Consider the following 16,221-nt stretch of genomic DNA (forward strand, 5'->3'; position numbering starts at 1 on the left):
GATTTAGATCTGGTTTGGTACTGAGGTGATTCTGAAAAAAGTTGGTATCAAAAAAAGCTAGGAGCTGTTTTTGTGTTTGGTAAACATTCAGCTTCAGCTTTTTTTCACAGTTTTGGATGAAAAAAAGTCAAAAACAAGAAGCTGCAAAACCCAGCTTTGAAAAATCGGCTTTTTTTCACATCTGTTTTACATAAAAGTTTACTAAACACTATAATACTGTTTTTTTTTTTTCAAAAACACTTTTACAAAAAAATTTACCAAACACTCTGCTGCTTTATTTCACAGCCGCTTATTCTCACAGCACAGCAGAATCAGTTTTTTTTAAAAGTACAACAATACCAAACCAGCCCTTACTTACGTCAATTGATTCTCCTTTGATTTACTCAATTCAAAATCAAAAACAAAAGTGGGCACGTAGAGAAATGGAGCGTGTGGATATTTCATGTTAAAAATGTCGCTATGCTGCGGCATGAATCCAAAGCGAGTTCGAGTGGCAGCAAAATCCCTGAACAATATTTGAGGAGTTTCTAACAAAAACCAATCAACCTTCTGCCTTTCCTAACTTAAAAGGATCCATCTTTCTCTACGTAAAGATATATGAGGCTTTGAAAAAGTGAAAGGAACCTGAGCTAATACTGAATCAAATAGGCTTAATTTCTAAAACTTCCCAATGGATCTGATCAGCAAGCAGGTGCGAGCAATCATAGCGACTCGAAGTGAAAAACGGAGTGCCAACTGTCCTCCTCCCACTCCTTTATTTAGGTTTGAGACCGACAACGTAAGATAAACATACACACGCAGTTACGAGCAATATCAACAAAAAATCTATCTTAAGACTCTTATCAGCATCACCTACTCCACGCTATATCATTCAAAGCAATCACACAATCACAGATACATAAGCCATTGAGATAAAAATGGACTTTCCGAGATAACGCTAGCTTCTTCAATTCTACAGTGAATTATGCTCACTGAAACCAGATTTGGTATCCTATTTCTGCTAAACAAAATTTCAATCAAGCAGACACATGACACATTTCTGGTCGGAGATTAACAAGAGATTCTTAGTGTCACTGATTTTATACAACTTCTAGTCATGATTGTATACAACTGGTGATACAACATATTTTCTCGAGATCATTGGACCTCCATTCATTCCCTCTTCAAACCTTCCTGAGCTCTAGCAATTGGTTATTGTAATTTGTCTCATAAACTTGGTGCCTTGACACTTTATGTTGTTTCAAATCAACCCGATTTATGTTGTTTCAAACCAACCCTTATGCACTAGTCGGGTAGCGGATTGGGGCATAACGCCTAGGCAGGCGCCTAGACAAACAAGACAGATTTAAATAAATCTAAAATATTTCGTGTAAATAAGTATCTGTTTATACTTCAAATATATATAATTTCATTATAAATTACAAAATAGAATAACGTATATATTATGAAGCATTAGAACATATTGAAAACATGAGGAACAATCATATAATGTGTGTTTATTTAAGTATTCAAAAAGTCTTGTACAATTTATTGAGAAAAAGAAAATGTAAAATGAAAGTTATCTATTTTCTGTCTAAGTGATTCGCAACTTAAACGGGTGTGGGCAGGTGCCTAGGCTGGTTTGGGCAAGTGCCTAGGCGGTCTAGGCGGGCGCCTTAGCAGGTGTAGGCGTCATTTCTTAATTTTCAAACACCTATGCATTAATCGGAACGGTGGCCAGCCGCCTAGCGCCTAGGCGGGTATTTTTAGAACAGGTGTCACCGGTTTTATACAACCCCTAAATATGGTTGTATGCAACTGATGATACTACAGATTTTCTCGAGATCAATGGACCTCCATTCATTCCCTCTTCAAACCATTCTGAGCTCTAGCAATTGGTTATTGTAATTTGTCTCAGAAACTTGGCACCTTGACACTAAGTTGTTTCAAATCAACGCGATTTTGTGCATCAACAAAACCATTGCAGCTAACATAGAGGAAAATTTCAGCAATCTATACCTATTTCTGTAAATACTTTATTTAATCATTGAAAATTACCACACAGAGCAATATTACATACTCAATCACATTTTTACAAGAACAAAAAGGTCAAAAATCGAACCGTTTAACCTGCTTAATCTTGACCGCCTCCTCGCTCCTTCTGAATCTGCTGCCGCTGCTTCTCGGCGAGCTTATCTATTGCCGACTGCACCGCATCATGACCGCCGATGAGAAGTCGGGTTATAACTTCCGGATCCGTCTCGAATCGGGCCTCCTCGAACTCCTTCCTAGCGTTCTCCCTCAGCACGTCTCGCCAGAGAACGCCTCGAGAGTCCGGCCACATGAAGAACCGAGTCGCCCTAATTATATCTCGGTACAGACTCAGCGCCTCCCGCCGAGTGCTGGTGAGTCGCCGCCGATTCAGCAACTCCTCCTCCTCCTCGTCGAGGTGTTTCTCTTTCTTCACTATGTGTCTGTCCAGAAGCTCCTCCACGGTGTCCGGGCCCTCGTGCAATAGACGCCAGCTACAATTGAAAACGGCGTCGTTGCGCCCGATGATGAGCTTCAGAGCGATTCGACATTTTTGTAGATTCGCGGTCATCTCTCTGCTCAGTTGGGGGGGGTTGCAGAAGATTGGAGCAAATAGAATAAATATAAGGTGGGCCGAAAGCGTCATCGAATTGATATGGGCTTAAAAACTTTTTCTTTAGGCCCAAATGTGTGGAGGATCAAAACATTAGATTTTTTTTCTTTTTAACAAACAATAACGTTAGTAGATAAATACCAGATGTTAGGGCGTAGGGGGACTGGTGAGATTAAATCCGCACAAGGTTCCATAAACATCATTAGTTTCCGCCACTGTGTTAAATGACACCAATATTGTTAAAAAAACATAAAAAAATCATTAATGTATTACCTAATTTAACCAAATAATACAGTTGTATTTTCTGTTAAGATCATTTCAGTATAAGTAAAATTGGACATACTGATTTCCAAACCCTTGATTGTCTCTACATATTATTTTTTCACTCTAAAACAGCTCCAATTAGGAATTAGTTCTCGGTTATTCCAATCATCCACCAAATTACTTTAAATCCTAGTCCATGACTGCTTTCTAAAATGCATATCACATTAAACTATTTTACTCAATAGGAATAAGGATTCGAACTCAAGTATGAAGAACCAGAACACTACGTTAACCAATCGGTCACACCTACACACACAAATCTTTTTTTCTTTTTAATTTTCTGGCTTACCAGCAGTTGAATCCTTATCAAATTGTTATTATAATTCTTAACGTTCCCTAGTTATTTTACAATCCTTACCCAAAGGAAATTAGGAAAGCCAGCTATAGTCCCCTTCCTAATAAGATTTGATTACCAAATTAGCATACTAGTTAGTGTTCAATTGTGACTCAACTAACGCACACAAATCCTAGGAGAGGTATATGCTTATTGCACACCATAAATTGCAGCAATTTTACAGCCTTTTTATTACGGAAGTTTTAACGAAAAGCCCACGTTAATGTTCACTTTAACGAAAAATCACATTTTTACACTAAAAATTCAATCCTGATACTATTCATTTTACCCTTTATTTGTCCTTATCGTTAAAACTCAAAGTTTTCAAGTCATTTTTATTAGTTTTCCTTTTTATTACTACCCACTCTCTTGGATTTGAACCTTTGCTCTCCCTTGAGGGGTAGGCCCGCGAACAATGGCAGAGAGCCCGAGCAACCAAGCCCAGAGTATGTTGGCGATAGAGCCTAAGCGGGCCCGAGGGAGAGGCCCGACATGAGTTGCCAGCCTGAGAACCCGAAGGCAACATGACGTGGGCTGACGTCAGGGCGACGTCAACCATTATATAAAATTAATAAAAATATAAAATATTAATAAAAAAATTAAAAAAATTGTAAAACCCAAGCTTCGAACTCAATGGCTTTTGCCGGAGTTCATCACCAAGGTTGATGAACACCCACAGACAAATGGCAGAGATCCAGTCCCTCTTCCGCTGTAGCTGCCGCCACACCCCACACCACCTTCGCCCCCTCGCAATCCTCCTCCTTCCACTAGCGCCCAGATCGCACAATTTGAGATTTGTTTTTGGGAGAGAGAGAGAGAGAGAGAGAGAGAGAGAGAGAGAGAGAGAGAGAGAGAGAGAGAGAGTTTGGTTAGGGAACGGAGAAGATCGAGACCGTTGATGGAGGCTGAGGTGGGTGGGATGGTGAAGATGGAGGAAGAGAGGCGACGGTGGGGTGGTGAAGATGAAGGAAGAGAGGCGAGGAGGGTTTGGGTGCGTTAGGGGGGGGCGACACGGGTTGAAAAGAAGGGGTTTGGGTGCTTTTGGAATGTTGTGTTGGCACCATGTGAAAAGAAGAAAAAAAACAATAATAAAAAAAAGGTTTTGAATGGTGTGCTGCACCATGTGAAAAGAAAAAATAAAAAAAAATTTTAATAGAAAATGGTACAACGAGACTGATTAAAAATCCTATCTGAAATTACAAATAAAATTATTTTGTATTATTTAAAAAAAAAACTAATATTTTATTGCCTATTGCTAGGACTATTCAAGTGCAACGGTGGAGATGCAAAATGCAGTTACTGTTTACTGGGTGGATTAAATTATGAATAGCCTGAGGGAGGGTTTCCCACAGTGGAAGTGCTCTGAGAGTGTCATAAATGGATACCGTTGATAGGTCTCCGAACTTGTTGGCATTGAAGGAATTGATTCCGTTAAAACCGTGGAAGACGCCGCCGCCTATGTTGTCACAATGTTGATACGGAAAGTATATGAAGGTGAAAGATGGGTCAAGAGTGTATCGGGTGCCGAAGACGGCATTGCAGAGTGAAGAGAACGATGATATTATAAACGTTGAAATTCCATATGAAGAATTGTTTGAGGTCGTCGATAAGTTTGTAGTTAGGGTTTTGATTGACCGGGTACTTGGAGAGATATTAAACTTACCAAAATATGATCCGTACCATAGTTAACGACGCTTATGAATGTGTTTTTTGTTTGTTTGTTTAGGTTTGTGCATGGTTTTCTAATCTCTCATTAGTTGTAAATTATGACGTGCTAATTGTCTGACTTTAGTTTTTCAAATTTGTTTTGCCTCTTAACCAAACGACGTCGCATATGGCCTAACTTTCGCGCGTCAATCCTCCTCGCTCTTTCTTTCCACCGTCTCCTTTCTCCCGTCTTCGCAGTGTTGGGAAGACTGAAGCTCAGCTATGGCGTTAACCAAATCAACCCTCCATTTCCGCCGCTTTCTCTCTCCCATTCCGCCGCGAATTCTCAAACCCTACTCTTTCTCTTCAGCTTCAGAAGCCCATCTTCAAGAGACCGACACCCCAGACGACGATTCCCAAACTGCCCCTGTCCCCTACCTATCCGCCGACGAAACCCTAATCGCCGACAAATTCCACTCCCTCATCAAAGACCACCACCGCAACAACCCCAATCCTAATCCCAACCCCCATCCCCCGAACCCCACCTTCACAATCCCTGCTCTCTCGCAAGACTTCTCCCAAATCTCCGCCGTCCATTCTGTATCTCCCTCCGTCGTCCGCAGCGTGATCGAGAAGTGCGGTGGTGTCCGCCACGGCATCCCCTTGGTCCAGGCAGTTGCCTTCTTCAACTGGGCCACGGCCCGCGACGGGTTCGAGCAGAAATCGGAGCCCTACAACGAGATGGTCGACCTCGCTGGAAAGGTGAGGCAGTTCGATTTGGCTTGGCACGTGATCGACCTGATGAAAGCTCGGAATGTTGAGATTACGGTCGAGACTTTCTCGAATCTTGTCCGGCGATACGTAAGGGCCGGATTGGCTGCGGAGGCGGTGCACGCGTTAAATCGTATGGAGGAGTACGGTTGCGAGCCTGATAGGATGGCTTTCTCGGTAGTGATTGGGATTCTGTGCAAGAAGAGAAGGGCCAGCGAAGCGCAGTCGTTTTTCGATAGCTTGAAGCATAAGTTTGAAGTTGATGTTGTACTGTACACTAGCTTGGTTAATGGCTGGTGTCGAGCTGGTAAGATCTTGGAGGCGGAGAGGGTATTTCGGGACATGAAGGTGGCCGGGATCATGCCGAACGTGTATACTTACAGCATCGTGATCGATGGTTTGTGCAGGTGCGGCCAAATTGCGCGTGCCCATGATGTTTTCGCTGAGATGATTGATGCCGGTTGCCAACCAAATTCGATTACTTTCAATAATCTGATGAGGGTTCATGTGAAGGCTGGCCGGACAGAGAAGGTGTTGCAAGTTTATACTCAGATGAAGAGGCTGGGATGCAATGCGGATGCCATTACTTATAATTTTCTTATAGAGTGTCACTGTAAGGACGAGAATCTTGAAGATGCAGTTAAGGTGCTCGATTTGATGGTTAAGAAAGGCTGCACCCCGAATGCATCGAGTTTCAATGCCATATTTCGGTGCATTGCGAAGTTGAAGGATGTGAATGGTGCTCACAGAATGTATGCTAAGATGAAGGAGTTGAAGTGCGAGTTGAACACGGTGACCTACAATACACTAATGCAGATGTTTGCCGAGTCTAAATCGACTCATATGGTGCTGAAGCTGAAGAGGGAAATGGATGAGAACGAAGTTGAACCCAACGTGAACACTTACAAGGTTTTGATCTCCATGTATCGTGGAATGGGGCATTGGAACAATGCCTACGGGTATTGCAGGGAGATGATTGAGGAGAAATGCTTGAAACCGAGTATGCCGGTTTATGAGATGGTTCTAGAACAGTTGAGGAAGGCAGGGCAGTTGAAGAAGCAGGAGGAATTGGTGGAGAAGATGGTTGATAGGGGCTTCGTTACACGGCCGTTGGCAGTGTAGTCTGTAGAACTAGCTTAGCTGCATTGCTTGCATTAGATTAGTCGTTGGATTACCTGTTTTCGTATGAATTTATGATGTAGCGTTTTATGTTTGGGAGTTGGGAGGATCACAATTTTGACGATTTTTAACAGAAAATTGAAACACAAGAAAGACAAATGAATTCGAAACAAACATCATATGTTAACAAATGCAGCATGGGTCGCATGTTCTTGTTCAAAAACTACAAATTAAGGAATAAGAACTAATGACCTTGCATGTCAAGCATCTCGTCGAGACGTTTCAATCTCTCCAATCCTTCGCTAAGCAGAAAACGAGTCCGTTGCCTGTCACTGCACTGCCGGTTGTTCTCCAGTTCTTGTCGAATCATCGATCTTAGTTCACCTGTAAACATCAACCGCCTTTCCATCAAAATTATAAAGGAATACACACAACCTGCCCGAAAACTCTACGGATCCTTTTTACGAGGATCCTGGAGATCTTCAAATCGTGTCCGTTCATTGTACTTACAAATCATTTTAAATACTTTTATTTAAAATTAAATATGAACAGTATCTGACAAAAACTGATTATACGATGTATGATGAACATACACGATTTGAGGATCCCATGATCCTTACAAAGAGGATCCGGATAGTATCCTCGTTCCGAAAACTCAATCTACTCGAGGAGTGTATCATTTTCGTGCCTGTTAAAATATATACCAAGACTAAAAGTACTAATGAGCGTAATGGGCAAGAACAATGTGGTATTTCATCCAGAAATCTGTTGTTTAGTAGGGTAAGGGCGCCCAAGCCAACAAGGCTCCCCGCTTTGACAGAGTCGGGAAAACATCTACATGTTATTTAAAAGAGTGGTAAGGAGTAAGTTAACCTCTGGAATCCACAGGGGCTCTTCGGGTAATCCGAAGTGCTTGCCTATAAAGCTTCAAGACTCGACCGCGGAGAAGGAAGTCCTGCAAATCAAGGGCTTTAGCCATAGCCCCGACACTCACTCCTTCCCTCAAAAAATACCTACAAACACATAACACAAATAAATAAATAAATTAATTAATTAATCAGACTTTTTATCATATATTTTCATCTCTTTATTTTCTTTTTTAATTACATTTCCTGGCTATGAAATTCAGATCAGAGACCGGATCCTCATTTCTGCAATTTCCAATCGATTTTGCCCAATTACAGATGCAGCTAGGATTTCATAAATGGAGTCAACAAACATGAAAATTGTACCAGAAATTACTTTAATTTAAATAATAAAAATATACAGCAATATCTGCAGACCTTGAGGGAAAGAAAGGGGGCCGCAGCCTGCAGCGGTAGCAATAGAAGGAGCTTGTTGGTCTGAGGAGTTGACGGCCGCCTTGTGCTAACTCCGACGTTTGTTGTTGGTCCTTCAATTGGTCTCAATTTGTGGATGAGCCCAACTTTTGTTGCCCAAAAGAAGCTGGGCTTCGCTTACTGAATATTGCTCTGTCTAGGAAGGCCTTTGCCCATCTTTCTCTTTGTTCAACTCGAAACGCTTATTTTCTCTACGGTTTAGTAATATTAATCTTGATTAGTAAGTTATAAATTTTAGATTCGAATCTTATGAATGGTGAGTTTGTAACGAATTTATTCTCCACCCAGAGTGAAATTAGAAACAAACAAACAAAAAAATATTTTCAATATGCTCAATGAAATCAACTATGCAAACAACAACAATTGTCTTGCACCAATAATAGCCTTATTTGACAAAAAGTGAAACATTGTATTAAGTCTTTGACCAATCCACTTGTGCGTGCGTGAGTGGATTGGAATACCGCCACAACGATATCCCTTAGCAAAGTAAAGATTAAGGTTTGAAGGGTGCCCTAGAACTAGATCTTCAATAGGAAGCTTCAAAATGTTTTTCCCATAAGATTTGCTCACGAACACGCATGGTCCACAGAACATGGAAATAACACCCAGCTACCTACCTGTTTTGTGTTAGCAGTGCTTCTTGGCTCTTTTGCTGGCATTTTCTGAACTCCTAACAGATATTTAATTAAATCCGAATAATAATTAGCATGCATGTCGTCGTCATCTTAAAAGTTGACGTACGTCGGCAATGCATGTCTTCCGGTGACGAGTCTGTGATGCAGACCAAGTGTATACGTTTGACCTTATTAAGGGAGAGTTAATTAAGTTCAAGCTCCTATGAATGAAGACGAAATACATCAATATAACTTATACTAATCAACTTTTCATATGGTGAACCAATTCAATTTTGTTTAAAAAAACAAACCAATTGCAGCTAATTGTATTTTAACTTACTAATTAATTATTATCATTAGGCCCATGAACATGATACTTTTCATACCAACGAGCCGATCCCTATGGTTTGGTCATGTTAATTATATATATATATATATATATATATATATATATATATATATATAATGTTCACACACTCAGTCAAGGAATCGATGTGCATACTAGTCATCGCTAAAAACAAATCAAATAATTTGATACATCTCAACCATTCGAACTTTATGCACTACAAAATCATAGTTAGATGAACTCTTAATTACTTGACTTACAAGCTCATCGACCTTGCATATAACCAATTTATCGAGTAGTCAATTATGTTATGCACAAGTTAAACAAGATGAACAAAAGTTTTTCTAAAGTTTTTTCCCCCTGATTTGAAAAAAAAAAAAAAAAAAAAAAAAAAAAAAATCTTCCTAATGATTTTGTTATGTAAGTTGGTGAAACAGTTAAGTTGGTACATAGCATATATCATCCTGTAATCTAGTCAACTAGTACACGTTTTGTCAAACTTTTTTTTTTACTCTTTTTTTTTTTTTTAATAAAACGATAGTGTTAGTAAATTAAATGTTAGGTTAGCTACAGACGGGATTTGAACTCACGCCACAAGAGCACAACACCTTTCCATCACTGTGGTAAATGGTCACTTACAAATTTCCGAATTGCAAATTTGTCATATTATCTTTTGAAATCCACGTGTAATATTCAATGATTGGATCAACGTTTAACAGCTCCCTCATAAAGGGTGGACAAGTCAATTCCTAAGCATTGCTTAAGTTGTTTACTTCGGTTTAGCCCGTGGATTAGAAATAAAAAAACGTTTATCTAAATTAAATCTCGTGCAGAAAAATCCGGAAACCTGCATGAAACGCAAGCTGTATTATTCAATTCAGTCGAGCAAATATGGTTTGCTAGGTCACACACACCTCCCTTGTTTGACCATCCCCTCTCTCTTCTTGACATTGTCAGATAAGTACATATATATATATATATATGTATGTATGTATGTATGTATATGTGTGTGTATACAAATATATATATATAAGTAGTGCTGCTGGATAAGCGATTAAACACAATTTCATTATCCTCCTCAACGTCTAAAGCGTGCAACAAGATTAGCGTTATTCTTTTACATGCAACAATGGATCATCAGAAACAAGGTAAAACAAAAAACAAGATCCTGAAGTTTCTACCGAAAGCTACTTCCGGTGTTTCTTTTCACAGCCGTCCTTACAGCCCTACCAGAGAAGCCGCCGCCAAGCTTAAAGCTCATGGGCGGCGAGGGTTTTCCGGCCCCTTAATGATTCCAGATCAAGTCCGAAGAAAACAGAGAAACGGAAGCTTTGACGGTCAGACACAAGAGGAGGAGCCGACTTCGCCGAAAGTGTCGTGCATGGGACAGATCAAGCACAAGAAGCACATTAACAAGATAAATCGTGTTAATTTGATCCCCAAAGATCGCCAAAAATCAAAGCCTCCGGGGCCGTGGTCGCCGCGTGAGATCAAGAAGCACGGTTTTACGTTCCGGAGGATGTTTAGCAACATTAACCCCGGAAGAAAATCTGAATCTGATGCCAGTGATCTTGATCGTAGTCGGACGGCTCCATCTCTTCCGGATATGGCGCCTTCGTTGGGTCAGATGAAGAGATTTGCAAGCGGACGTGGCCATGTTTTCGAAAACTTCGAATGGGAATCTCCTCATAATATTATGAATAATCGTCGCGATTATTCGGATGAAGAGAGAGAAGACGGCGATGAGAGAGAAGAAGATGTTAGAATCGCATTCTCAGCGCCTCTAGGGATTGGAGGAAGAAATCAATTTCATCAAGTTCCTTTGCAGCCAAAGAAAGAAATCAATCTATGGAAGAGAAGAACAATGGCACCCCCTATTCCTCTAGAATTGAAACCCATGGTCTAATTAAATTGTTCATAATCGTTTCGGTTTATCATACATTCTATTTTAGATTAGGGTTCTCTTTGTCCTCCACTTTTTATTTTCTTGGGTGTAAAATTTTAATGGCAAATTATGTTAATACATACACATGTATTGGACAAAAGTTAGGATCCATAAGATCTTTTTGGTGGCACGGTTTAGCTTTCTTGTGCTTAATTATGCTTTTGATGATGTTTAATTTGCTTAATTTGGAAGTGTGAATGCAGCATTCGAACTAGAATACTGTTTCAGCAACTAGTGCAAGATGTTTAACTTAGTCTTCTTTTTCTAATTCATGGAAATTATACAAAACTAATATGGTGGGCGCACATATATATATATTAGAATTAAATAAATAAAAACCATCTTTGGATATATATTGGGGCAAATTTGGTTTATATATACCAGTCAGGCATGCAGCTGCCACAATTGAAAATAAGGTTAACTAATTGATTGGTGGTTTCTCCGTCGAATCTATATTGTTGTAAAATTAATTGGCAATGCTACAATCCATCATTTTCAAAATAAGAAAATGAGTTTTTTAATGGTCCATAAATTTTAACTTGATTGTTGTCATATTTTTAACCTTTTCTATATAAACTAATATAATTATATGGTTAATTTGCATTTGGTTCTTACAGATTCTCAAAATAACGACCTTATAAGAGGAGGACTCCATATTGATACCTGAATGAAGGGCTAGAATGCATTTAACCAAGATTTGCACCTTTAATTTAACGCCAATTTCAGGTTCAATTCTAAAAAAATAAGGTGACAAATAAATATCAATTCGTGCCCTGCATGTTTGAATGCGGTGAGATTGGGTCACCTTCGCATATCCTTTATTTTTATCAATAATATACAGCTGACCAACTTTGACCGGATCCAACCTTTGTAAAAGACTAGGCAACCTCTGAATATGTGACATACCCACTAACACAATTGGGTGGATCGTATTGAGTCAGTTTGGGCTTTTGGCCCATTGATTTTTCTAGCAACGAATGTTGCCTACAAACTGTTTCAAGCCTTAATCTATGTTGGTCTTCTGTGTTTTTTTTCTTCATTTTTAACAAACGATAGTATTTACATTAAAAGAAAGTGAATTAAGTTTTATAATGGGTTAACAATGTGATTCAAATTCGTTTTTAACGAGAGTCGAATCTAAGACCTCATAGGGGATCTCCGAATAATGTACATGAAGGTTGCCACTCATAAAAAGCACAAGAGATTCTTTTTAGTCTTGTGTTACTCGATCTCAAATTTGTTTGACTCTATGCAAGCGTTGTCCATATAAGATAATTCTACTAAAGTTTCTCTCATTCAAGAGTACTATGTATTAGGTTCTTAATAAATTTCTCTTTTCTTGAGCTAGAACATATCCGAAGTCTAATTCAACTTCATATATTTTGGTCACGCAAATAAAGTACAAATTTTGTAAAATTAAACTTGAATATTCTAATTTGTTGATAATTAACCTAGTAAGTCACGCGGACTCCTTGGTATCTCAGAATTTCACCAATAAGCTCTCCTTTACCAGAACCCACATATCTTCCGCAAATTTCACCATCTCTAATGAACAAGAAAGTAGGCACCTCCACCACCTCCATGTCCTTGAGGAACTGCAGGCAGCTGTCATTCTCATCGCCGTTCATCCTCGCAAACACCACCGTGTCCATCCGCTTCGACAGCTTCACCACCGTCGGATACACCTTGACACACGGCCCACAATGCTTGAGCCCCACGTCAAGCACAATCAGCTTGCCGTCCACCTTATGCTCCTCAATCAGCTTCTCCACGTCCTCCTTCTGATGCAGCTGAACCACCGCGGAGTGGTTGTCGCCGTAATACAACACGTCCCCCCTCAGCTGATCGCCGTCTATTCCGTCCTCCTCGTGAATCTTCTCCATGCTCTTGTAGAAGCTGAAGTGGGGGACCTTGTCGATGTTCTCTCTCCTGCAGAGCTCTCGGGTGTCTTCCGACTCGTCACCCATGACCAATAAAAACTCTACGTCGTTACACGTGCGGCTGAGGTCGACCATGAACGGGTACATTTTTTGGCTCTGGGCGCTGTGGCTGGCGGCAAACTCGACGACAACGAGCTTGTTTTTGGCCAACTCGAGGGCCTTGTCGAATTCCTGGATGCTGTGCACTCGCTGAACTCTCTCGTCACTTTGAACCTCTTTAGTGCCGGCGGTGGCTGTGGCGTTGATGGTGAAGTTGCGGAATTGGTTTCTTTTTGTTTCAAGTTTTGTTGGTAAAGGTTTAAGCTTCGTCACCAAACTTAAACCTTTACCAACAAAACAACTTGTTCTTGGGATTGAAAATTGCGATGACGAAAGGGGTTTGACTATGAAATTTGTGATGGTCGCCATTGAAGGTAGGATAGGAAGATTTGGTTTGCGTTGCTTTGCTTATTTAAACCTATGAAAGTGTTGGGAGACTCTGGTGTGGAATTATCTTGAAATCTCAGCAGCCACTGCTTTGTGTGGTTCGTATGATCCACTGAGGCAATATATAAGGGTGATTTTATGAAAATATCCTTGGCATATTCAATCTTTCATTCTCTTTGATGTGTACGGTAAAGCCCAAAATATCTTATTTTGTGGTTTCAATCTCTTTTGACATACATGAAACCCATAAGTAGGCTCAAATCATTGATCCACAAAATTTGGGCTTATATAATCTCTATATAGTACTACTATTTGTACATTTCAAATCGGTTTGAGGTAACAATAAGTTGTTGAGTAGTGAAATACACCTTATATTATACCTTTTTTTTTTTTTTGAACTTTAACGAAAAATCATATTTTAACACTAAAAAGTCAATCTTAGTACTATTCATTTTACTCTTTATTTTGTTCTTATCTTTAAAACATAAAGTTTTCAAACCATTTTCATTAGTATTTTTTTTTTTTTGGTCGACACCTTAAATTCTAGTTTGATGGTCTGCTTGGGATTGTTTATCTAAAAAAAAATTCCAACTTTTCTACAATAAGGGCGTCTTGCGGGAGAAACGAATCCTTACCATTAAATTCAAACAACGGATGAGGTTAAAACAACGGTTACAGGCAATTGGATCGAAAAACCATTGGAACAGAGAGAGACCATGGAGATCATGGTGGCGGTGGCTAAAAATCGGGTTGTCGATATTTTCAATGGTAGTTGCCAATTGGGATGAAGGTGGAGATTAGCGACGTTAGATTTGCTATGGCACATAGGAAAAATGCATTTCCAACCGAGATAGCAACTCAATTAGTAAATTAACGAATTAGCAATTGACGCATTACTTCTTGAAATAACATTTGACAAGTGTTTCTCTAGATCGAATTTCTATAAGCCAGAAACTGGATATTTTTGGGTTGGACCAAAGTTGGGTAGACTCACGCAATCAACTACAACCAATGTCTTGAGTTTTGACAAATCAAACATCGATAAAAGAATCTTCAATTCGACAACCCAAAAAATCTCCAGGACTTTTTCCTGTCTACTAATTTACTCAAAGGCCTTGGATGGCTTAGTCAAAAGAACACCATTCACGTTTCGGAAAGTTTTTCTTCCGAAGTTATAATTGAATCGGGCCCCTTTTAAATATCAAGTGGATTTTCAGTGTGATTTTGTTGCTCCATATCTCCGACCGGCATCTCGAATGCAAATATTAAGCATATATTGTTATGCAGAAAAAGTTAAATGGTACCACAGATTAAAATGGCTTGAAAAAAGTATTGGTGGATTATCATTTTCCAACTATGAGTAGGACAACAACACCACTCAGATGTCTCGTGCTCTTCCACTGCCCCAAAAAGGCGAATGAAGATCCTCTTCGATCTTATTTATGAGGATCATTGGGATCGTCATAAATCTAGAAATATTTTAAATTAAATATAAATAGTATCTGATAAAAATTAATCGTATGAAATATAATGAATGAACACGATAAGAGTGAAAAGAATATACCATATTAATTAAAAGGAAAACTAATGAAACGGATTTGAAAATTTTGAGTTTTAACGATAAGAACAAAATAAAGGGTAAAGTAAATAGTATCACGGTTCACTTTTTAATGTAAAAATATAATTTTTCGTTGAAGTAAATAGTATCGTGAGCTTTTCATTAAAGTTCCTTTAACTAAAAGTGTCACTTTAACGAGTGAGAATATCCTCCTGGCAAGAAGGCAATAAGGCAATTGGCAAAGCAATTCAAAGTGCCACTTTAAAGAGTGAGAAGAATATACCCTATTATTTAAAACATTCACTGATATTTATTAAATGCTATTTCTACATTTTTTAAATACTTTTTATACATTTTTTTTTTATTAATTTGTGTTCTTAATTATGAGTGAAGATCTGGATTCTCTTTATAAGGATCTCGGGGATCCTCAATCACATCTGTTTATCGTATATCGTGCAGTCAGAAATTATAGTAAATTTTTTTATTTAAAATTAAATATAAACAGCACATGACGAAAATGATCGCACAATGCACGATGAACGAATCTAATTGAAAGATTTTCAAGATCCTCATAAAAAAATCCTACGAGGATCCTTTCTCCTTAATTATTTTAGCTGATTTGTTCCAATAACTGAAAATTAAAAAAAAGATATAAAAAATAAAAAAAGTGTGTAAATGGTAGCATCTATTATGAATGCAGGCTAAAAAACAAAAGCAAAATAACACACATCCTTATATATATATATATATATAACCTAGGAAAAAGAATAAGGCATTAATAATATAGTATGCCAACAAATACAAGGTGGCATGTCATGTGCCAGAAATTATAAAGAAACCGAAAAGACTGGTGGCACTGGCAGCGGCAGGCAAAGTAGCATGGAAGACACAACGAAAACACTCGAGATGGGTTGAGAGGGATTTGGATCCTCTCCTAAGCTAATGGAAATGATCTTTCTTATTAATCATTGTGGATCGTTAGATTTTTATCACACCGTTACAATCATTATAACTTTAAAGGAACTTCACTATTTGTAACCGTTGAATAAAAATTCAACGATGCACGATGATTGATGAAAAAGATCTTCTTCATTAGCTCAGAAAAGGATCCAGATCCAAGAGAGATCCAAACCAAACCAAACCCAACCGGTGGGTGCTGGCCCAGACATGTCGGCATGTTTGTAGGGCAGCCGTAGCTAAAACCTAAACGCAACGTGACACACAGCCGACCAAA

At 39.0% G+C, this 16,221-nt stretch overlaps 5 protein-coding genes across 6 annotated transcripts; 2 read left to right on the plus strand and 3 right to left on the minus strand.

Moving 5' to 3' along the window:
- Positions 1-2,001: 2,001 nt before the first annotated feature.
- Positions 2,002-2,617, minus strand: EMB1793 (LYR family of Fe/S cluster biogenesis protein). Its single transcript, XM_068458215.2, has one exon. The coding sequence runs from the start codon at positions 2,579-2,581 to the stop codon at positions 2,114-2,116; it is 468 nt and encodes a 155-aa protein (XP_068314316.1). The 5' UTR covers positions 2,582-2,617; the 3' UTR covers positions 2,002-2,113.
- A 2,463-nt stretch (positions 2,618-5,080) lies between these two features.
- Positions 5,081-6,915, plus strand: LOC137718730 (pentatricopeptide repeat-containing protein At1g20300, mitochondrial-like). The gene has a single exon (XM_068458270.2). The coding sequence runs from the start codon at positions 5,211-5,213 to the stop codon at positions 6,819-6,821; it is 1,611 nt and encodes a 536-aa protein (XP_068314371.2). The 5' UTR covers positions 5,081-5,210; the 3' UTR covers positions 6,822-6,915.
- Positions 6,916-6,981: 66 nt separating this feature from the next.
- On the minus strand, positions 6,982-8,281 carry LOC137718731 (LYR family of Fe/S cluster biogenesis protein). 2 transcript variants are annotated; one of them, XM_068458271.2, is made up of 3 exons: positions 8,102-8,281; positions 7,692-7,831; positions 6,982-7,202 (listed from the first exon to the last, which is right to left on the minus strand). In XM_068458271.2, the coding sequence occupies exons 2-3, from the start codon at positions 7,795-7,797 to the stop codon at positions 7,063-7,065; spliced, it is 246 nt and encodes an 81-aa protein (XP_068314372.1). In that variant the 5' UTR covers positions 7,798-7,831; positions 8,102-8,281; the 3' UTR covers positions 6,982-7,062. The 2 variants fall into 2 exon arrangements, with proteins under 2 accessions (XP_068314372.1, XP_088554339.1); XM_088698213.1 differs by lacking the exon at positions 8,102-8,281 and adding an exon at positions 7,926-8,073.
- Positions 8,282-10,127: 1,846 nt separating this feature from the next.
- Positions 10,128-11,275, plus strand: LOC137716806 (uncharacterized protein At1g76070). The gene has a single exon (XM_068456181.2). It carries the CDS (start codon positions 10,248-10,250, stop codon positions 11,022-11,024), a length of 777 nt encoding a protein of 258 aa, XP_068312282.1. The 5' UTR covers positions 10,128-10,247; the 3' UTR covers positions 11,025-11,275.
- Positions 11,276-12,415: 1,140 nt separating this feature from the next.
- LOC137718323 (thioredoxin-like protein CDSP32, chloroplastic) lies at positions 12,416-13,526 on the minus strand. The gene has a single exon (XM_068457847.2). It carries the CDS (start codon positions 13,409-13,411, stop codon positions 12,515-12,517), a length of 897 nt encoding a protein of 298 aa, XP_068313948.1. The 5' UTR covers positions 13,412-13,526; the 3' UTR covers positions 12,416-12,514.
- Between the last annotated feature and the right edge of the window lie 2,695 nt (positions 13,527-16,221).

This window comes from Pyrus communis, chromosome 8, assembly GCF_041283825.1.
Source record: "Pyrus communis isolate YQ-2024b chromosome 8, ASM4128382v1, whole genome shotgun sequence".
Lineage (NCBI taxonomy): Eukaryota > Viridiplantae > Streptophyta > Magnoliopsida > Rosales > Rosaceae > Pyrus > Pyrus communis.